Below are 23,248 nucleotides of genomic sequence, written 5' to 3'. Positions count from 1 at the left end.
TGTGTTGCTTTGTGTGGAAAATAACCACAGTTAATTTTTTTAAGTGTATTGGTGTTGCTTTTATATGTACATATATATATATATATATATATATATATATATATATATATGTATATATATATTTTTTTTTCTCCCTACAATATAAGCCGTCATTACATTATGAGTCGCGCCAGCGAGGCTAATGCAATAACTGTTATCTGCAAAGCCGCTGTTCCGTTATACGGCCATGATTTTATTAGATAACGAGTCCATGATTACATTTTGAACATTGAAGGTATTACATTATGAGCTGGTATTACATTATGAGGGGAGAATAAACTCTGGAAACATAAAAAACAGCGGCAGCAGAACTCGTGGTACGTAAACCAGGAGACGTGGAGATAAACGCTGATGAACTGGTTGATCTGTGACACAAATTTTGGTACCGAGTCAGTGATAAGCTTGTATTCTCTGCATCATTTTTCTCTCTAGTAACAGAAAACAGTTTTTTCCCTCTGTTTTCTGAAACTTTCAAGAATATATTTATTTTATATCTTATATAGAATTAATAATCGTAATTTATTTGTGGAAAAAGTTTACAAATTCTACAGGAAATCATCTTGTACTGTCATATACAAACCATTTTATATTGTTTAATGAAGCATTCACTCTCACAGACCGGAATAGATGCTATCATATTTAATTCCATTGTAGCATATTGATGATGACGCGCAGTACAAAAGCAGTTACCAGAAATTCCATTACAGCTTGGACCCAGTAGACCCCACCAAAACAAAAAAAGAAGAAAACCAAAGAAGTCTTGTGGAGTCAACAAGACAAACAAAACAGTAACATATAGATTGAGGATTTCTCTTTTCTTCCTTGTTTTCATCCTCCTTGAATAAAAACTGCTATAATGTATTTATATATGACGACACTCCACAGAAAAAGCAATACAAAATTAAAAAAAAAAAAAATACAAAACATGAGTCTTGAGCAATGCATTGAAGAGCAGAGTATGTGGCACTGTCGATCCCCCCAAAAGGTGCTTCTTACTGCGAATGGATGGATAAAGACTGTAGATGTATGATCTGTCAACAGGTGGCGCCACAACCCTTCGATTCACCCCTCAACAGTGAGCTGAAGCAGGAATGCAGCATCTCATGCTGAAGTGGCTTCATGAAAAGAAGTTTGTTTTTTTTTTCTACACCAAGAATAGAAAAACAAGTGAAATATTTGCCTGCAAATACTCACTTTACTGTAACACATGAGCAGAGTGGGAAAGAAAGTGGAGAATATTGAAGAAATGACCTTATGTAGATAGTTCAATCAGTCAAACAGTCAAGAAAAAGTTTTTCCTCTTTCTCGTCAGCACCTTAGTTGGACCTCTAAAAGAGTGTTGGTTTCTCTCAGTTCATTGTCTTCCTGTTTTCACATTAAAAATACAAAATTTAAAAAGTAAAAGTAAAGAAAAAAAAGGGGGACAATGGAAGAAATATAATAATTTATATGAAAACTTTCCAGCTCCGGCTGATAGATCCCTAACAGTATTATTTTATTTTATTTTATTTTAATCTATTTAGTGTGCAAGTGATGCACTCATGGTTTCGCACTACCTATGTCATGATTTTAATCAAATTCTTCTAAACTGCTGCTTCTGTTGATCTACTGAGAGGTTTAATACCAGATTATCGATATCAGGTGGAAATATGCACCATGGTCTCTGCCTCTACAGCTTTTTATAGCGTCCTCGTCAAATTAAAATCTTTGCAACATGCAAATATCAACTTGAAATTAAAGTTAGACTTATTTTCTTCATTAATATGGATTTGATTTTCATTCCCTCTTGTACTGCAAAAAAAAAAAAAAAAAAAAAAACTGACAATGTCAAAGGACAAACTGGATGAAATGACCGACCTATATTAAAAAAAAATCATAAAAAAAAAAATTTTGGCACATTGTTCCTGCAGGCGGAGGCGAAGCAAATATTCAGCTCTATAATTAAGAATTTGCTGCAAGCCAAGCGATTTACATTCAATGTTAAAGACAAAATAACAGCAGTCCGACACAAAACACCCACATCCGGACTGCCTTGTTAAGCATTCAGGTAGATACTTTAAGGGAAAAAAATTATATACTTTACATACAATTTACATTATACTGTTTATGCATCAACAATTTGTGTATTAACATATTTATATTTACAGTCAAACACAATTTTTTGATGTTTTTCGAACAATGGCATTACATTAACGAGTCCACGGTTAGCAGCAGTTATAAATGCGTACGTTTCATTTCGTGTGTGCACGGTGAGTTTTCTTCATTCTCCAGCTGAGATATGAAGCCGTTCTGAAAAAAGGTTTTGTTTTTTGTTTTGTTTTGTTTTTTTGAGGTATTTCTTGTGGGTAAAGTAGATGATGGTTTTAACTCGCAGAAAGCACAGGCCAGGAGCACATTTGTACAAAAATAACAAATACAAGTGGCTCGTGGGTGTCAGGGGAGGCAGCAGCTGCACACGTAAACAACCACGCCGCGGCGGCACCACGACACGGGAAGTCCGACGGGGACGACAGGCGGCGCGGGGAGGATTGTCGTTGGAGGAGCCGGCGCGCAGTCGGTGATCACACCAGCGTCTCCGGCAGCGTGTCCGCATTGTCCGAGGAGAGCAGCTGCCAGATCTGCCAGCGGTCCCTCTGCCAGTCCTGCCACTCCGGGCTCTGCGGCGCCATCCGGGGCTCCGCCGGCGTGGCGTCCGGCCTCCCGTGCTGTGGCGGCGCTGGCTGGGGCGAGCCCTGCGCGGAGCCGGCCAGTCGGTGGCGGGCGTTGTACGGGGGAGGGGAGCGTCTGTCGCCGGCCTCGCCGGAGCCGCCTTGAGGTTTGGAGTTCGCCCGCCGCGAGCTGTTGAAGTGCGGCGACGCCGAGGGGCTGTCGAGCCGCGGGCGCTGCTGGGGGCTCGTGCACACCCTGGCGACCGGCGGGTGGGGCCTGCACTCCACGGCGCCAGGCGACGTCTGAGTCCGATGGAGCGCCCCCTGCTGCCTGCCGTCCACGTGCTGCAGCGCGTCCAGACCTTCCTGCGAGCTGCGGGAGCTTCCCTCCGACATGTTGCCGTGGGAACCTGGAGGCAGAGCGGCCATAAACATGAGCAGACACTCGACGCACGGCGAGATCAAAAGAAAGACGTTCGGTACTAAAGTGTTTCTGCAACAAAGCGAGCAATGAGAACCAGAGAAGGCGCTGGAGGGAGTTTCTTCATTCCTGCCTGACACCTAATAAGCGGTACCAGGTGTCCGGCACGCACCGCTCTGGCTCATTAACCGCCGGCCAGGAACACGGTGTGCACGAGTCTTCACCTGTGTACGTTTGGTGCTTCAGCGCCGGCTTCAGGGTGCTGTGCCACGTGCCCCAAATGTTGGCGTGCTCCTCTGAGAGATGGAGAGAGAGAGAGACGGGTCAAGGCGGTTCTGTTTGGGCGCGACGGCGAGACACCGAATCGACGGCTCACCTTTTGAGCCCCAGGGGTCGGCGCCGGCGTCCCTGTCCCTGCCCCAGCCCGCCCCCGGCGATATCAGGGAGTGCTGATCGCTGGCCGGGCTCCCCGAGTCCGCCCGGCGCTCGCTGAGCACCGGCGAGTTGTTGTCGTAAGGGGACACCTCGCCGCTGGACGCCTTGTTGGAGTCGCTGGACGAGCGGCGCTCGCTCAGAGCGAAGCCTTCCTCCGACTGCAGCAGATCGGGACTCCTGCAGGGGAGGAGGATTCTGGGATGTAAAGGCGGGAGGAGAGACGGAAGAGGGACGGACGGTTCTGGGTGCGAGGAACTCACTGCGACGCTTTTCTCCTCAGGAGGTAGTCCACCACGTCTGGATCCGTCTCCAAGAGACTCATGAGAACCTCGTTCTGCAGATCAGGAGGAACCTAAAAACACCAACAATCCTCAAGGCACTGGCTTTAATCTGGTCTTCATTCATACTGAGTTTATAATCTGATGTTTTAATGAGCCCGTTTTAAGCCGATCAAACACGCGGATTAAGATGAAGAACCCGACTTGGAACTGATTCCCTCCCTCAAATTCTTTGAAAGTCAAAGTCCCCTGGATCACGAACAGATCTAGACATAATCAGGTTATAAAACAACTTTCAGGTGTCACTCACAGAACCTCGAAATGTGTTTTTACTCTCTCACTATCTGAGATTAGTAGCTCCCCGCTGGCAAGGACGCCAAAAGGTGGTGCCTGATTACAAAACAGCAGAGTTTAAGGTTTCTGACCTGAACTCATCGTCCGCCTGTCCGACGGACGGAGGAGAACAAAAGCAACTGACGGGGCGCTAATCCCGACCAAATCGCAACCTCTTCTGACACCACGTCGAGGATTTCACGCCTCGGTGTTCTGACTTTATTTTGGAAAGACGGAGATGGAGTATCTGGATCAAACGCTCTTGATGCAGCTCAACGGCGTGACCGCATTTGAATCTCTCTTAACCCTTCGCACGCTGCCTGCTAAGCCAGGGAGCACTGTGTGAGCGCCGTGTCGGACTGACCATGAAGAGCGTGTGGTAGCTGGCGATCATCCTCTGCAGGACGGCGATGACGGCCGTGCTCTCCTCGGCGCGGGCCGAGCTCTGCACGCTGAACTCCTTGTCCGAGTTCTTCAGCTTGTGGAGCAGGTTCGGCCCGAAGATCGTCGCCAGGTTCAGAGACGTCATCTTGTTGCCGGTCATCTGAAATCAAAGGCGGGAAGATTTCACATTCGGTGTTCTTGTCCGGCTGCTTCTAATCCCGAGAGACACGCTTTGGCATTTTTTTGTTTCACAGTGTTGCCATGGAAACAGAACACTTTCGATTTTCTCACTCCTCCCTTCTAATTTCCACCGCTCTCATCACATCCGACTGCAAAACACGCGCCACGGGGTTGGAAATGCAGAAAACGTGTCGGGAGCGTGTGACGTCTGCCTCCGTTTTCTGCCGGATCCGGGCAACAGCGTGCATCCTGTGACACAGCCCGGCCTGGACGAATCGCAGAACGGAGAGACGGGGGAGCCAGAAGCAGCCTTGAGAAGCAGTGACGTCTGGATCCAAACGGCCTCGGTGACGGTCTCAACGTGACACACGTCACTGTTGGGGGCTACACAGCGAAACACGCTCCCATCTGCGCCCACACGCACGCCAAAAACACGCACTTGCTTCGGGTTGCTGAAATCAGTGCATCCCATCTTAAAAATGAGTAATTCTGTGTGTTATTCTTCACATATTTAATGCGAAGTGATTCATTTTTCATGTTTTTTCACCTTGTTTAAAGCCCCTCCAGAGCATCAACCTCCCTCCGTGTGCGCCTTCTTCACGCTTCCTCCTGCATTGTATTCCAGTGTTGACGCACGGCTTCGCCGAATCCTTCGGGCATTTGCTTTAGATCGCAATCAGACCGAACAGCAGCAGACAATACTCGAAAGCTAAACACCCACCCGCTACTCCTGGCATTTGCGGAAGAAAAAGCAATATTTACCTACTTTGCTAAGACTCAGTTCACATTAGGGAGCTTTCTGGATCTTTGCAGGACTGATTCTTGAGGATATTTTGCATCAGTCGGCCTTGGAAACGTTGAAATGCGTCGTAAAAGGTGTGCATGATCGCTCCACTCGGAATGCTGTGTCACTTTCATGGCAATTTCTCCCCAATGAGGTGGAAACTCGATGCTATAAAGCAGCCTCGCAGGCTTTTTTTGGTTTTCTTTGACACGTCCAGCCGCTCACCTCCTGTCCCTCCTTGTCCTGCTGGTCGTGGGCGTGGTCGGCCACATTGGACAGGAACTCCAGGAGGCGGTGCAGGGTGTCGCTGTTGCATGCTGGGAGCAGGTAGATGAGGAGCTGGGTGACACTCTGCTGCTCGTCAGAGTCCAACACTGCAGACGGGAGCAGAAAAACATGTGAGCGGGAGCGGCGGGCGTGGCGCGGCGTGAGGAGGAGGAGGAGGAGGAGGAGGATGACGGTTACAGGTGGTGTTGATGAAGGCCGTGTAGAGCTCCTTGGTGAGGAGCGGGTCCGGCATGTCCCTGAGGAACTCCTTCAGCAGCGCCGCCACGTCGTGGATGCTGTGCTCCTCGTCCAGCTGGACGTCGACGCCGCGGTCGAACTCCTCACGCAACTGCAGAGGAACGAAGAAATTCACATTCAACTTGTTTTAAAAAAAAAAGAAAAAAAAAGTTTCTGCCAGCGCGGCCGCTAATCTGCACCGTCTGACCTCTGGATGACTTCCAGCGAGCCGCTAAGTCCGCTCTTGGCTGCGATACGCACACATCTGCACAGTCGATTATTTACCCCATTTATGCCAAATTCCTTTCACACTTAATTTAGATAGTAAACTCTGATTTCACACTCAGCTGACGCGGGACTGCGTCAACACGGGAGAGCGGAGAATACGCAGACCTGCAAAACACAAACTATTTCATGTGGCCGGTTTAGAATAAAAAAAAGTTTCTATAAACAGAAAGAGGCAGCATTAGTGTCATTACAAGTTATTTTTAGTTCACACTTTCTTACTTTTCTGCCACAATTCTTTAAATATGAGGTGATAATATCAGTTACAGTGTTAAAAGTGATTTACACAGTAAGTCAGAAGTCGTTAATTTGATCATTTTAGTGCCAGAATGTACTTTATTTTCCCCCAAATCAATGAAAAAACAAGTGTCAAATCATCTTCATGAACTTCTTTTTAAGGAAAAATAACAAGGAAAAAAGCTACAGATCGGCAGATGATGTTTTTAAGGGCACTAAATATGTATTTTCTGCCTAGTTGACAGAAGTATTCGCATTCTTACCAAATATAAATAGAGATATAGTGTGCACTTTTGTTGTTTTGTGCTTCTTTTTCTTAATAATCTGTGAGAAACTACATGTTGCTCTCTTGTCTTAGAGTAGTAATGCAATAAAAACAATGTTAGTGGTAAAACACATTCAAGGACAAAACAAAAAAAGAGACATTTCAACGTTATCGATAGAAAAAGCATATTTTATGGGATTTGTAAAGGATTAGTAGTTTCACAGTAATGAATTACACCTACCACCTCGGATTACTACCAGAAAATCTACTTAAAAAGTGAATCCATTGTTAATTTAACCCGCAGAACTCCGACTTATTCACCTCTTCTGCTCTTGAATGCTCGCTTATGCTATTAATCAAGTAATGACATTTGTTTTTGGGTGGTTTTAATCTCACTTATTGCTGCAAATCTTTGTTAAAACGTTCAGAGAGAAGCGCTTCGCCGTATCTCATTGACCGATAGTTATCTGTGGTTGTTTGTAAGTGTTCACTGGGTCAGTCGGTGTCACAGAAAGGATCGCATCCATTATGTTTCACTTCGATGACGAGAAGTGTGGGAGTGTGTGGATTGACTCCGTCATATCCTAAACACTAGAATCATCCCAGTTCTGCCACTTCTGTTTGTATTTCTCGGGATTCTTGAAAAACGAGGCACATTTAGGACACGTCGGGTGTCGCACAGGCTCCATTCGCGGAAGTTTTGTTCGTTGGTGTCAAATCTGGCGGGTGGGAAAAGAGAGCGCCAGGAACATTTTGTGTGTCCCCATAAAACTTCTCTTCCGTCAGCACTCACTTGTCGTACTCTCTTCTTGGAGCTCCCCACTCTGAAGATGCCCACCGTCTGCAAACCTGTGCGGGGAAGAAGAAGGCGCGTCAGCATCTCGCCGACCATGACGGAGAGAGCGGACGAGTTTCCGGAGCCGCACCGTATTTCTCGATGTGCTGGCAGCAGCTGTCCACCACGCGCGGCACCTGCCGGTAGATGGGGTTGAGGCTCAGCCGCTTGTCGCGGTGCTTCTCCTTCTTGCTGGGCGTCTCGGTGGGCAGCGACAGCTGCAGCGCCTCCAGCAGGCGGGACTGGTTGTCGTCCAGGTCGGTGATGGAGTCCACCGACATGCCGCCCTGCGAGACGAGAGGAGGCGGAGTCAAGTCGTTTTGCGTGCGAGCGGGAACATGAAATAACGCGAGGGCCGGACTCGCCGCCGCCTCACCCTCCGGCGTGCTCGCGGCGCAGCTTCGGGCGTGTTGGGAGACGTGGACTCGTTGGCCGTCTCCGACGTGGAGCTCAGCGACGAGTTGCTGCTGGACAGCTCCTTGTTGGACGGCCGCTTGGTGGCGAACTGCGCAAAACAAATCAGGTCGTGATGCTGATTTCCACGAGTAAAGACATGAGGTGGCCGCTCACGTGAAGATCGGACGCACCTGTAAAATTGAGGAGACCAGGTCCGAGGAGTCCTTGTGCTCCTCCCGCTGCGGGGGGTCCTGACGATGGCCGTCCTGCCGCTGCCTGTGAGTCCGATCGTTGGCGATGACCTGCGAAAGGGGGATGCTGAAGGCCTGGGGGATGGATTCTGCAGGGGGGAAAATAAAAAAGATTTTTTTGCAAAAATAGACAGAATCAACTTGAATTTCGTCCACCTCCTCTTAAATCTTAAGCATGTTGTTTGTTTCGGCCAAAATGTTCATGCATAAAAGGGCCCGGCTGCAGAGAGGCGTGACGTGGGCCTCATGTATGCTCCTGAAACCTGAGCCAGCAGACCGAGGAACAAAACCCAACGTGTGAGAGAGTTGAAAAAAAGGTTAAAGACAACAAAATGCATTCCACAACCACAAGTGAAGGCCTGCGGTTTGCGTCGGACATGACCGCCGACGCGGCCTCGCAGCGTTTCGCGCGCCTTACGTAACCCCCGGATGGCAATAACGTGCAGGGATCGAGCGAGGCTGCGGCGGGCGCAGCCAAACCGCGGCAGATTTTCATAAATCTGCGTGTTCCAGGCCTGCGGTGAGCGGCGGCCTGCGCCACGCCGTGTGTTTACACTGACTGCATGTGCTCTCTGTTTCGCGCACATATCATCTCCCTCCCAGCCTCGAGAGGCCCTGAACTCTCTGAAACTTCATAAAAAAGACTCTTTTTAATGGGAGTGGACGGGTGGAGGCAAGCAGAAGAGTTCATGCTCATGCAAATTCATTTTAACTGATTAGCTGCCATTTGTGGGGCTCATGTTTCACATGAGGAGTTCGAAGGAGGTCAAGATACACATTTTCCATAATAAAATGGGATTAGCTGAAGTTTAAAAGTGGCATTTATATATTTATGAGACATGTTTTGGAACCAAACGTTATGTTAATGTAGTGAAGGCCCGCGAAGGTCATAAAATGATTGGTTCAGGGGCTTTAACTTGCTGTGTATTCTTGGCTGTAGCATCCATAAAGTTCAAATCTGTGCATTATTTTCAGTATTGCGAAATCGTACCCTGCAACCAACGGCTGGACTATTTTTATTCATGCAGTTTGAGTGCAGGGGCTAAAAACTGTATTCCATAAGTCAGCATTAACAAGATGTGGCAACACACGGTGGTGTGCAAAGCGTTTGATGCAGCTTCTCCTTTGAGATCTTTTCCTCTTCCTGCACGTCTGCAGAGTCAGCTGCAGGAATCGTCCACTTAAAGCTTCGTCTGAAGAGAAAGTGTGTAGTTTTAACCTCAGTATTCACCTGTCTGCAGGGTGGAGATGACAGATTAACCCTCCATCTCTCGGGGAACACACGGTGGAAGAGAGGAGAGCTGAGAGAGAAAAGGGAGCGTCTATTTAAAACACTTGGCATACCTTTGTCTTTACTCTTCTCCTTCGCAAGCGAGTCCAATTTCCTCCGCAGAGACTTTTTCCTCTTCTGTCCATCTGTGCCAAGTGAAAAAAAAAAAAAAAAAAAAAAAAAAAAATCCAGAAAACAAGTCAATAACTCATGAGAAACAAAACGGTTCCCAGATCGGCTGCTTTCGCCTTATCTGGCATGTCGGCCTGAACGAGCCGGTGGCAGGAATGCAGACCAGAATTCGTCACTGTTCTTCAAATTAATTCCTTTCAGATACAACTACTACAGCAACTACAGCAGCTGTGACAGTTACAGCAGCGAGAACCACAACAACAGCATCTGCAACTAAGACAACAACTACAACTACAGCAACTAGAACAACTAGAAAAGCTACAGCAGCAAGAGCAACTAGAACAACTGCAGCACCCACAGCGGCTACAGCAACTACAACTACAACAGCAGCTACAAAAACTACAACAACTCGGCCAAGGCAGCAGGACAACACCATATCTGTACTTTGCATGGATGTAATATTTGGATAAACCGGCCAAACTGCCTCAATCAATCAATCAATCAATCAATCAACAAAAAAAGACCAAGTAAAAGCAAAATAAATTAAAAATCTAAATTAAAAAAAACTAAACAAATTAGATTCAAATGTTTATTAAAATACTGACAGATAATAAATAAATGGGAATACTAAAAACCTATGAATGTGACACTTAGGACACAATTAGATTGTATTCCCTTTAAGTAAGCAGATGATATCGGGTGTATGACAAGAAATGAAAACTTTCAATTTTAGCAAAAGATAAAAATGTCTACTAATAATAATAATAAAAATACATTTTCAAATATTAGTAAACTGTAAACAGAAAATACAATGAAGTGGAAAATTCTGAAGTAATTCAAAATGAAATTTAGTGAAATGTAAAAACAGAGAGAACCTTCAAAACAAAATGGAAGAAAAGTATAAATTAATACTTAAGAACAAACACACAGAACTCATACTAATCATATAAATGTTGATACTGAATTGTGATTGAGACATTTCAGTTAATTATTTTTATTCAAAGTTCCTCGAGCCTTGTGTCTTCAAGGGGTCCTGATGGCAAAGGCTTGGACACCTCGACCCCAAACATCTAGTGAGATATGATGTGATCAAGAACAAAATAAACTTTCAGTCATTGACTCTAAAACAGGCAGGTTCTGGAGGAGTAATCTCCTCATCTTCATGTATACACGCGGGAATGGTAAAGGAAGTGTCTCTGGCAGCTGTCAGCATGATGAACGACTCCTGCGAGCGCTGATAAATGATCAGGAAACGGTGGAAATCGTGGCGCACGCAACTTAAAAGTCCTGGATTCCTCCTCGCCGTCCGGGACGAAGGCTCACGGAAACCTCAACACCTTGTAATGTTATCGTTCTGTCACGCAGCTATTTGTTCTCTTTCCGTCAGGAACCGGCTCCTTTACGCTTCGCGGCTTTCTGGAGCTCGATCAAACAGAACCTCGCTCCGATCGGCGTGTGGAGGGAGTCCTCAGAAAGCTCAGGAAATTTGATCTGCCTCCCGTCACCCTTGTCCGAGCTGAAGTCCACCAGCAGGCTTGGACTCCTGCAACTCCCCCACAATCAACGTATTAGCTCTGAGATGATGTATGAGGAGCTTCATTCACACTCTGAATGCAGCAGGAGCGAACTGGAGAACGCGTGAGGGTGAAATAGGTGAGAAACGACGAGACACGAAGAGAAAGAAAGCAGATGTTGCGATGGAGAGCGAGAGGCCTCAGAAAGATAGGAAATGGTTTGGATTTTTTGTCAGATGGCTCCCGAAGCTGGACGGAAATCCCCAGAACTTCCACGCCACCGAGTTCCACTCCCGAAAGAACCGGCCTGATGAACTTCCACCGCCTTTCTTCTGTCTCGTCCTCTTATTTGTTCCGTCTTCCTTTAATCTCCTTTTTTCTTTTGGACGAAACAGTCAAAAAAAAAAAAAGGACCCGGGGCGCTCGGATAAATATTAGAAACAGCGGGCCTGATGAAACACACATACACACACACACACTCTTACACAGTTGAAATATTTCCCTTGCTTGCACATGGCGGCCGTCAGGCGCTCTGGAATTCATAAGCAACACAGACAAGTACGTATTAAATCATGGAGGGGAGAGGTTTAACCTTCAGCTGGAATGCAAAGGCCCTGGATAATCCACCGGCTTCTCCACACTGCCGCCATGGCACCCAGTCTGCTGCTGTGCAGGGCGATGGTTCTGATAACCAGGCTCCGTGATGAATTCAATCGGTTAGCCTCGGACTTGCAATACCGCTTACGGCCACACGGCGAGACGCTGAGCACAACAGGTCCACGAGGACGGCAACTCAGAGCTGCCATCTAGTGAACACAAAGCTAAGAACCTTGGAATTACATAGTGGGGCTCTCATTTGGAAGTGAAAGTTAAGGTTTTTTTTGTTTTTTCTCGCAGATTCATAATCGTCTAAGCCTCCATACACAAATTATTTACAGAAGTAGAAATGGCCAAAATGAGGAACTCAATGAAAGGTCACCAGTTTTGTTCCAGACGGGCTGGATGCTCCAGAAACTCACTACAGGCCTTCAATTCATCAGTAATTGTCAAAGATTTGGTTAAATAAGTTTTAATGTAGTGCATTATCTTGTTAAAACCTCAAACCCTTGCTAAAGTCCCTTTAATCTCAACGTTAAATCCGCCATAATTTGATTTCAAAGTGGATCAGCAACCAGTCCTGGCAATTTGTTGCTTTGAAATGGTTGCTTGTTTATTCTGTGAGCCTGCTGGAAAGCCGGCAGCTTCAACACACTGCTCCTCCCATGTACGTAAGATCTGGATTAATCATAATTTTCCAGCTGCACATTCCTATTGTCAGCGCTATTGCAAGAGAAACACAAGCAGTAAACATACAGTAGCTCGCTTTTGCGCACGTCGGACTTTTTAATTGTGTACATGAATGTACATGATGAATGGAGAGAAAGCTCTCAGCCACAGCGGAAAGGGAGTCACATGTCGTTATGGACGAGGGGTGGGGGGGGGGGCGGGGGTCAGACAGGAAGAGCCCGATCCTTTAGGCGGAGCATGGTTTACATCTGAATTCATGTGTTGTCACAACTTCCCCAAACACGACCGCTCTTGCACACGCTTGAAGGATGGAGAGAGGATGTGGGCAGAGGCGCTGGTGTCGGACTGCTTTTTACACGGTTTCACAGGAAACCTGGGATGAGCATGTCGAGCGAGCGATGCACGCACCGTGGAGGGACTTGCAGAGCCGAGCACAGACGCATTTTGTCACGGCAAACGGTCACATATATGCAAGATCTTGAAAAGCCGAGCGTTATCAGGGGCATGTAAAAATCCCACCCATCCGGAACGCACGACCACGGAGCGTTACATAAGTAGTCTGGCTCCAGTCTGCAATGCGCATGGAGAAGAAACACACACAAACACACATAATCCCTACCTTTCGGGATGGTTATTTGACATCCCAGGTCATAGTCCTGGTGTAAACGGGTGTAGGCTACTTCTTGGAGACGGGCCCTCTCCAGCTCAGACAGGCTCTGAATGGCGACCGGCATAAGACGAACGCTCCGCCCCGACAGGCTGCTCCAGGTGAAATCACCCTGGAAGGGAAAAGAGTACAGTGAAAAAAAAAAATAAAACATCCAGGAAATCAAGAAAAATTAGTGTTGCAGTACCACTTTGCACCACAAGATGGTGCATCTAAAAATAGAACTGCAGCAGAAACCTTTCAGGAAAAATGGCTCACCGCTGCCACTCAGTGTACAGAAGTGCCATTGCATCAATCGCGCATACTGTTCCTTCAATGGCATATACATTTTTGACGAAGTCTGCAGTGATAAAGAGAGAACCAGCATGTACTTTGGAAATGGAAAGAAAAAAAAAATTAAAAATCTTGGCTTTCTCTGAGGAGCAACTGAGGACACCGTCCAGCACTGATGGATTCTCCATACGTTCTCTATACGCAACCCAGATTTAAAAATACATGGCATATGCGGACCGAGAGGAGGAGATTCAGACTCGTATGGAAAAGAAGTCTGCCACTCGTTACCAAGCAACGCGACTTGTTTACTTCCCCTAATGTCAGCTTTATCTGCAGCGGAGATGGAGCCGAGCCGGAGCGGTTTGTACGGAACTGCTGGAAACCCCGAGACAGCCCCGTCTTTGATGAGCGTTTGAGTCATACTGAATCTCTGGTCATGCATTCCTCTGCATCCACCGAGAGGAGAGGTCAGAGCGAGGGAGGGGCTCGGAGAGACGGGAGACACTGTTGCAATTTATCTAATGCCTTATCCAGACAGAGAGCTTACAAGTATGCTCGAACGTGGCTCCGTTCATGTCTTTAGTTTTGTCCTGTATTACATTATGCGTTTTTATCTTGAAAAAGAGAGAGAGAGAGAGAGAAACATTTCATCTCTTCGGTGACGTCTTCCCTCGAAGGCCTCCACACAAAGTAATGCTCCTTTAATGAATCGGGGGATGATGGGAAAGCGGCCGCAGCTTCTCGTCTGCCATTGTTAGCACTGACAGTTTGCAGTTTGTTGACGTCTCGGAGTCGCAGGTGACCAACCGGTCTTCACTCTTCACTTCACACGTTATCCAAACTCTACATGAATCTTCCCGAGGGTGATTTCATCTCTGCATCGTCTGTTCTGCCTTTAAGGGGGAAACTTTCGATTCAGACTCGGTAAATTAATCTCAAAAATCAACAATAACGGATGAGATTTTAATCATAAGATTAAAGAAGAAGAGTGTGTGCTGGTAGACTGGATGTGAGTGACTCGTCACTGCTTCTCACACTGTAACTTGAAGACTTCTTCTCGTTCCTTCTTTTCTTTTCTTTTTTCTTTTTTTCTCAGCTTTGGGCCCCAATCAACAATATTTTCTCGAGTGTGCTCCTCCCGCTGTCAGCCCTCTTGTTATTTGACCCTCCTCAGCGCGGCGAGGCAACACAGCTCCAACAATGTGGACACAGCCGACCTGTAGCGCCACCTGAGTGTGTGTTTGTGTGTGTGTGTGTGTGTGCGCGCATGTGAGCGAGCCTCCCGCTAGGAAATCCAGCACAGCTGTTTCGGTGTGTCCTTGTGTGTGTGCGCGCCCGCGTGTGCCATTCCTTATCGCTGACTTGAGGAAACCTTTTTGCCTTCCCGCTTGACCTCACAAGCAGCTTGACGGGTGCACATCTGCGTGTACACACAGACACACACACACACACACTGCAAAAAAGACAAACAGTTGGAAAAGTTAAATAAGAGGCCTCTGCTGGGTCGAGCTGCCTGCGCCCAGCGGGACTCCTGAAGGGATGGATGAGCTTCAGTTCCTGAGCGTCAACCTATGAAACCGGAGGAATGCCGACAGAGGAAGGCGGGGGTGCCGAATCCCAGCGTCTCCGCTGGACTCTGGAAACAACACGCCGATTGCTTGTGTGACCTCGCGGAACAGGCGCTTCTGCTTGTTCTATTGGTTTTAACCATTTTAACAGTATATTTTTAACTTATATATACACATATTTTTCACAAAAACTGCAGGAAATTACAATAATCTCAACACTGAACACATTTTTTAATGGTACTTTTCATGCCCAAGAAACGCTGTTGCATTGTGCATGTTAAAAAATACAAACACACACATGCGCAAGATGATTTGGGCTGTGTCACTCTCGAACACTCAGTCAGTTGCAGAGCGCACACGCATGATAATATCTCACCCAGTAGCCATATCCTCCGCTCCGAGGCTTTGAGGTTAATGGGATCACATGTTACAGGACCACAAATCACATTTGTAATCATTCAGTTCTGCTGCTCAGCCCACAAAGCCACAGTGTCCCACCACACACACACACACACACTGACTTTATCACCACAAGCCTTTTTATTATCTCCCATCTGACTGCGGCGGCAATGTGTTCCCAACAATTTTCCTAAAACAACACAAATCATCTGCTTGCTGTCTCCCAAAACTGTCCTTTTTCTGCTTTTCCACTTGCTCATTTCGAAAGATTTCTGACCGATTATCTCCGCTGGAATAGCTGTGCGTTAAGTCAGATAGATGAATGGCGTTTTCTGCCTCTTCGCAGCATTTAATCCAGTTTTTCTCATCAGATAACACAGGAAAAGTATGCAAAAAGATGAGAAATCACAAGAGATAGAGCCTTCAAAGCTTCTCGTTTCACCTCGTAGACACTTTAAAAACATAAAATGAGGCAACATGGAAAAGGCGGTTGCAATCCGGGTGAACGGATGATCATTTTAGGAAATTCTGGAGGCAGAAATTGCCATAATTGTCCCTGCAAGTCGATTTTGTGCCCCGTAAAGGGTTAAGCAAACACGGCGCTGTCACCGCGGCCCCGGCTTTGTGCTCGCGTCTCGTCAGCGACTGGAAAGATGAACGGCTCTGCTGACTGGGCTGGCGCTGCGCGGCCGGATGACTAATGCCGTTTAGACGCACGGGGGCCGCGGCAGCATGTGGTTTCTGTTCTATTTCAGACAGAAAAAAAAAAAAAAAAAAAAAAAAAGAGGGACAAAAGCAACGGGCAAAAAAAGAGTATGTCGGTTTCTGTGGCAACACACATACAGAAATCAACAGGGACAGGAAGTGAGAAATATTACTATGGTAACCCACCTGGAACACACACACACACACACACACACACACACACACACACACACACACACACACACACACACACACACACGCACGCAGGCGATGATGCAAATCACTCGCCTGGATGGGTACAATGGGAGCAGCTTTGCCACCGTGCACACACTCATCCTCTGTGCCCCCTCTGTGGATCTCGTTCTCGTTCGCCCTTGACGCTTTATTGATGGCGTGGCGCTCAACAACCCACCGATCGCCGATCAATATTCGGCCCGGAGCGAAAACATCCACAATACTGCTGCTGATATCGGTTTCCAGTATCCAACATGCATTTGGGTTTTGTTTGGAAATGTCTGATCTCACAGCTTTGCGCAGCGAAGGAATTTAAAGGACCCCAGAAAGCTCCCCTGCCGGGAATCAAACCAGGGTCCGCTTGCTTGTGAAGTGAGAGTACTAAACACTTTTCCACCGTGCAAACCCATTCTGGGAATCAATCCCAGCGGGTTGCAACAAGTGGGGATAACTGGGAAAAGCCACAAAACACACACACACGGGGGGGGGGAACATGCAAACTCCACACAGGAGCCCGGAATCAGACCGTTCTGCCCGCGAGGCAGGAATACCACTGCACCTCCGTGACGTCAAACGTCAGCCTGTTTTGTCTCAACATCGTTAGCAGGAGTAAAGGGACATTCCACATGTGCTCTACGCTTTGTTTTCTTCCTCCTCAGAGTCGCGCACGGCTTCCAATGACCCTCGGCGCCACGACGCTGAACTCCAGGAATGCTCAGGTATTTCCAGCAGCTCCCTCTCCTGTAAAATGTTTTCAGCTCTACACACACACACACACACACACACATACACTCTAATACAGGGCTTTCACTGACCTGGAACCTCCTTCAGGTTCACATCTGCTTGTAATTACTGACCACCCTGCTTTGCTCATGGGCAGCGTTCGTACGTGTACCTGTCACACACTGACGATTCATCGGCTGTTTTCACCTGTTCTGGCCTGAAGGGGGAAAAAAAAAAAAAAAAAACACACTCGCAAGTTACGGATCTGTTATCCATACGCGCGTTGCGTAACCGGGCGGGAGAAAACAATCTGGCCGATCGGGGTCACGCTGGCTCGTGAAATGTCGGGTTATCAGGTTATCTGCGGGAGAGGTCGCTAGTTAACTTCCCGGGACGGTCGTAAACGCGATTGTCATACCGAGCGTTCCAACGCACGCCAGCGGACTCGGTGAGGATCCTTCTGGAGTGGAAATGTCTTTTTTTTTTTCTTCTTCTTCTTCTTCTTCTCGCTCCCTGCCTCTATGATGAACATTTGTTCAGTTGGCCGAGCCGTGGCTCGGTCGGAAGGTTGCAGGTTCGATTCTCCATCTGTTTCTATGAGAAAACGCTAAAACCGGAATATCAAAGTGAATTCCATTTACCATTTTTTACTGTCCAGTAAAAGCTGTTTTAACTTTTTATCACTTAGAGGCCTGCATTTGTTTAGAATTTATGGATGGAAAATGACCAAAAAATGCAAAGAAAGTGAGAATTTACACACCTTTCGTAGCAAATCTGCAGCTCGTTCGACACTCTAACAAACGGCGAGGCTGAGTTTAGAGGGAGTTGAGTTTTGTGCACCAAGTAACCGATTGAACTGTTGTAAAATTGACCGTAGCAGAACAGAACTCCAGTCCGGAGGACGGTCCGTCCCGCCTGTTTCCTCACGGGAGTCACAACCTCACGGCGAAAAGCTGCGTGTTCCTCCATAACGTCAAACTTGGCTGAGGGTACCTGTCAAAACAACCCACCCCCCCAACTCCTCCTCCTCCTCTCCCTTAATGCATTTGATTTTATGGAACAATTACACAACGTACTTCAACAACGTGCAGCTTGATTCGATTTAGGTTTACAAGCTGCTTGGGAATTCTCCATCGATTATTTTGGTTTACGTGCTCCGTCTCGTTCCTTCCCAGCTGAAGTCACCCTGACAAAATGGCTCGGCCCGATGTAACGCGGGCTACGTTATCGCCACGGCGACTTCAGATCCACTTGATCTGATCACAGGCCGTTAAAAATGGGTAGATAACTAGATTTCACGAAACGTAAACATCACCTTTCGCTCCCATTGTAGTTTTTTTTTTTTTTTTTTTTTTTTGGCCCGCTTTAGCGTTTAATGAGGCCACTCTGGCTCCGTCACAAGAATGAGCAACTGCGAGTGTGTGCTCCACATATGCCTTCCCCCCCCCCCCCCCCCCGGTCCGCTTCCCTCCTTCTCTAATTATTGGCAAGCACATCTAAAGCCCCGGGGCGAACTTCAAACATTTTAAAGACAGATTAATACGAACGGCCCGCGGCTGTAATGAGGCCTAACCTTGCAGACTTGCATAATGCTTACATAAGCCTGGAAAAGCAGAGAAAATCAGGTAGAAAGAGCGAGCAGACCGGTGTGTGTGTGTGGAGGGTGTTTTTATGTGTTTGTCAGCTGGCTCATGCCGGCCTCGTAACCTTTTACCCGAAAAATGACGACATGCAGTCGGGTGACTTGCTTGGCGTCCATGTTTCGGGCGTCCTGTGTTCCTCCGTGGCGGAGCTCCGGGTGTTTGTTGCGTTTAGAATTCAGCTGGTTCCGATGAGACGCCACATCCTGACAACCACAGTCTGATTCGCGTGTTTAAGGGTTCAAAGTGATCCGAAATGCAGAAGTCGTCCATTAAAATGTCAGGGACGGAGGCTCTGCAGATGACTTCCTTCTGTTTTATTCACAGATTGAGTCATGCCTTTATGTAAATGAAAAGCTGTGTTGTGTTGTGCTCTGCAGAATCGATATCAGTCAAGCCGTCCAGCAGGTATTTCTGTTGGCATCTGTCGCTTCCTGACTCGGAAACGAGCAAAACAAGACTGCTAACCTTTTGTTTTTGCGCTGACGTAAACACAACGCAACTCCACCGAGAAGCACAAAACTGGAAAATCAAATTAAAAAGGCAGCACATGCTTGGAACGCAACCGGAGCGCGGCTTCATTATCGTGATATCGGCTTTCCTAACTCCCACGCCGACGCTTGGCAGCTCATCAAAAAACTGCAACGCCGCTGAGGAGCTTCATCGTCTTCTACTACGAGCCCCGAGCAGGACAAGCTCTCGCTGTGGCAGTTCCACAAATAGATTTGGTTTTAGTGATCCTGACACACCCTTTCCCTGTATGAATGAACGAGGCGGAGGCGGGACACACCGACAACGCGAACTGCTCCTCAACCTGTCTGGAATCGGTCCACGCCTCCGCTTTGTCTTGCAAATGAGGAGTTTTTGTTGGGAGAGATCTGAATATTGCTTCAGGCTTCCCTGCTCCGTCTCCCGTCGATCAGTCCTTTCAGATTCAGTATTTACTCCTCTGAAACCTGGAGAAGACTCCAGGGTCATTTAGTCTATTTTCTGTTATTTATCTGTTGGATTCTTTGTTTAATCATTGAATCAGTTCATTATTTCATTCATTTTGTGACACATTAGCCTCAACTTGTGCACTATTTGTCCCTATAATGTAAATTCATCAATATATTTACTAACTTAACAAAAACAAACTCCAACATTTGTATCTTGGATCTTGTTTTTTTTATTTTTTTTTCCTCTTTTTTTAGGAATTTGTATTAATGTCTTTTTATAATTTTCAAATTAACCAATCATTCACCGATTCTAAATTCAGTCACTGAAGTATCGGATTGATTGATTAATTTAAATAAATCAATCAACCTGATTAATTTACATTAAGGTTAACATCACAAATTCAGTCAACTTTTCTATTTAATTCATACATACACAGAAGATATTAACTTTTTATTTTAGAGATAGCATAAATCTAACTTTTAGAACTTTGGCTGTTTATTATTTAATAGAATAAATACAGAAATTTTTATGCTGATTTGATCATTTTATTTATTTTATTCTGCATTCTTAAAATTCATTTCCTATATTTGATTTTTTTTTTTTATTTACTCAGAATAAGCAAAACCATTAATTTCAGAAACTTTGTGATATAAAAAAAAAGCTGACAGTGGCGGCAACATCATTCTTAAAAGTTGTAACAGAAGGAAGAACAAGTTGGGAAACAAATTTGATCATTAAAAAAAAAAAAAAATAATAATAATAATAAAAATGAACATGTGGTGAAGAATTCGGCCAAAACTGAGGTTAATGTTCAACAGCTTAGTTTCATGTAGAACGAGACTTTGAGAGCGGCAGAGTCTCTCTGGAGGAAAAGATAAGCAGACGTTTGAGGAATATTTTCCAAATGCATCAGCGTGTCCTCAAAAGTGCTTCGTTCTATCTCACACACACACACACACACACACTCCAACACAAACACAAACAGGCTATTATGCAAGGAATGTGTGTTAAGTCACAGCGTGAAATCACTAAAGTATACAAGTCGGTAAATTTGCGTCTCGCCAGCCTGGGAGGAAACGCTAATGAAGCTGGTTAACCATCACTGAGCGGCGTCCAGCTGGGAGCCGGGCGTGTGGCGTGACGCCCTGCTGAGGTGTTCGCTCACCTGCCTGCATCTTGGCACTGCATTTGGAGTACACACTTCAGCGGTGTGCGCTCACACACACACACACACACACACACTGCTAAGCCGATGACAAGTGCAGGCTTTCAACCAGTGTTTGACTGCGTTAAACAGTGAATAAAGAGGGATAAAAAGCGCTCATTGCTTTGTTCTGAATGCAAACACAAGAAATCCCCACAGGGAGTCGGGATATTTCGCATTTCGAAGAACTACGGGAGAGTCGGTGACTCGCCGTACCAGAGTCGCAACTTACACAACGTCCCCTGCCCTCGTGAAACCGGGCTGGTACAGTAGAAGGGCGGCGCCGCAGACAGCCGGCCGGATTCAACACAGATATTCAATACGCGCCCGGCGCATGGCGTGTCTGAGTGCGTGCCCGCGCAATTAATCCGTCAATCAGTGGAAACGGTTGCGGAAGTCGTCCCATGGGTATTCGGTTCCCATCGAGCCCAATGGCGGTCTGAGCGCCCCGCTTTGGCAGCACCGTGAGAACAGAGTCTCTCACACACACACACACACACACACATGCACAAGCACACACAGACATAATGTCACTCCATCCATCCTCCAATGTCCGTGGAAAAACTAGATTTAGCGATAAGATCTGGCGATCCGTGCCAAAAAAAAGTTCGAATGAATCAAGTAACAGACGTGAAGAAGCAACTTGTATTGCTTTTCTGCGATTATTATTATCATTTTTTTTTACCCTACAAGCACTACTGGTAATGACTTTCTAATCCCAAGCAGTCGCATTAATCCGGCCTCATCTGGCTCCAAACACTCCCGTCCAGAACTTGACTGTTTTATTTTTTTCTATTCCACTTGTTGAGTTTGCACACTTGAAGGCTCCCATGCAAACCAGTCTTTCCCCGGAGTGTGTGTGTGTGTGTGTGTGTGTGCTGCAGGAAGCGAGGCCGCAGATAAACTCCACCGCGGAACCGGTTTCGCCTTCTGTTTCAGCGGATCGGAGATTAGAGCGCCGTCACTTAACACCCCGGCCTTTACGGGACGTGAACGTGCGCGGGATTATCGATTGAGCCTATTAAGACATTTTTTTTTTTTTTTTTGTTTCTCACAGCGGTGGGAATAACAGGCGCCTGCAGCTCGGCCGCAACCATCCAGCAAGGCAGGATCAGAAGCAGCTAATCCTGTATGGCAGTTAAAGAGCGCGGATTAAAACATGCGGGCCGACTCCGCAGAATCCGGATGACGACGACGATGACGACGGTGATGATGGAGATGACAGAGGCGCGGCGGCTTCGCGAGGCACATGGCAGCGGTTTCGCGCGCGGGAACGGGTCGTGCATACGTCGGGAATACTGCACATGCACGCTACATGTGAAGGGTTGGATGGAGGAACGCAGAACGGGAGGTCGTCCCAACACGTGCGGCAAAGATGTTCCGAGTGGCGTCTGCAGCCTGGAAGTGGCGTTTTCCGCGCCTGATTGATGAAAAACGACAACGCGAAGTTCTTCCTGTCGATCCGTCTTTGGGAATGATCAAAGCCGATCTCTCCTTCTGCTCAGGGCTCATAACAGAGCGGCGGGCGGCGTCCGGGCGCTTTTTCTGATTAAGATTGAGGGTCTTCAATCGGGGCTCGGCTGGAATGTTTGACCAGACTGAGACGAAGCAGATTTCAGCCTCCGGGTCAGAAAACAAGGTCTGGCTGCGCCTGGCTTTTGTCAAAAACTGGATCTGACTGCGGCACGAAGCTATACATCACTTCTATCAGTATATTGATTTTAGAAGGAAAATAACAAAAAAAGGGACAAAAGTATTCTTTCTATTCAGGAGGTTTGGGCACCGCTGGTGTAAAACATCTTTTATTTGCTCATCCCATCAAACGTCGTTCGCCACCAACTCGCGAAAAGAAAAAACCCCTGAATCGCAGCGGCTTGTTCTGACGCTTGTTCACACAGGAGCACTAAAAAACACACACACACAAACACACTTCACAACTAATTAAAACCGCTGAAATCTGAAAGCACCGGCCTGCTTCCAGTCCAGGAAGTTTTAGCCAAGTGTAACTTCCTGCAGACTCAGGCCACACCCGCCGCTGCTTTGTTCTCCCCCTCCGCGCTCTGGATGCGGCGGTGCGCGTTGCGTGCACCGCAGGTCACCGCCGGGTCAGCCGCTCCATTATTGATTTCCTAGCGGAAAGACAGCAAAGCGCGGCGCCCCAGTCAACCTTCAGCTGACCGCTCCCGTGCACGCGCACACGCGCGCGCCCCGGGGATTGCTCCTGAAGTGTGGGCAATAACGCCGAGGCGTGGGACACCTCGGGCGCTAATGGGCTGTTTAGCGGACGCGGTAAACTACTTAGCGCCTCCCCACCGGAGCCGCGGCGCCCAGCGCCGGCCGGGTTAGGTGGGAAAAACGCATCAACAAAAGCGTCCAGTCGCGAGGTTTAACAAGGTTCAACTGTCAAGTAACAAGTCC

At 47.0% G+C, this 23,248-nt stretch overlaps 1 protein-coding gene across 2 annotated transcripts in view; it reads right to left on the bottom strand.

Annotated features, from left to right (window-relative positions):
• Nucleotides 1–663: 663 nt before the first annotated feature.
• LOC115383872 (rho GTPase-activating protein 6) overlaps nucleotides 664–23,248 on the bottom strand; it is a 52,866-nt gene continuing 30,281 nt past the window's right edge. For both annotated transcript variants that reach the window (XM_030086071.1, XM_030086072.1), the window contains exons 2-14: nucleotides 13,098–13,257; nucleotides 9,620–9,691; nucleotides 8,216–8,364; nucleotides 8,005–8,133; nucleotides 7,720–7,915; nucleotides 7,587–7,642; nucleotides 5,968–6,118; nucleotides 5,728–5,876; nucleotides 4,519–4,698; nucleotides 3,804–3,895; nucleotides 3,485–3,720; nucleotides 3,333–3,404; nucleotides 664–3,097 (exon numbers count right to left, since the gene is read on the bottom strand). In XM_030086071.1, coding sequence (XP_029941931.1) covers nucleotides 2,601–3,097; nucleotides 3,333–3,404; nucleotides 3,485–3,720; nucleotides 3,804–3,895; nucleotides 4,519–4,698; nucleotides 5,728–5,876; nucleotides 5,968–6,118; nucleotides 7,587–7,642; nucleotides 7,720–7,915; nucleotides 8,005–8,133; nucleotides 8,216–8,364; nucleotides 9,620–9,691; nucleotides 13,098–13,257 — 2,139 coding nt within the window. In that variant the 3' untranslated portion in view covers nucleotides 664–2,600. The remainder of the gene's footprint in view (nucleotides 3,098–3,332; nucleotides 3,405–3,484; nucleotides 3,721–3,803; nucleotides 3,896–4,518; nucleotides 4,699–5,727; nucleotides 5,877–5,967; nucleotides 6,119–7,586; nucleotides 7,643–7,719; nucleotides 7,916–8,004; nucleotides 8,134–8,215; nucleotides 8,365–9,619; nucleotides 9,692–13,097; nucleotides 13,258–23,248) is intronic.

This window comes from Salarias fasciatus (genome assembly GCF_902148845.1).
Source record: "Salarias fasciatus chromosome 23 unlocalized genomic scaffold, fSalaFa1.1 super_scaffold_20, whole genome shotgun sequence".
Lineage (NCBI taxonomy): Eukaryota > Metazoa > Chordata > Actinopteri > Blenniiformes > Blenniidae > Salarias > Salarias fasciatus.
This window is presented reverse-complemented; position numbering and strand designations above follow the sequence as displayed.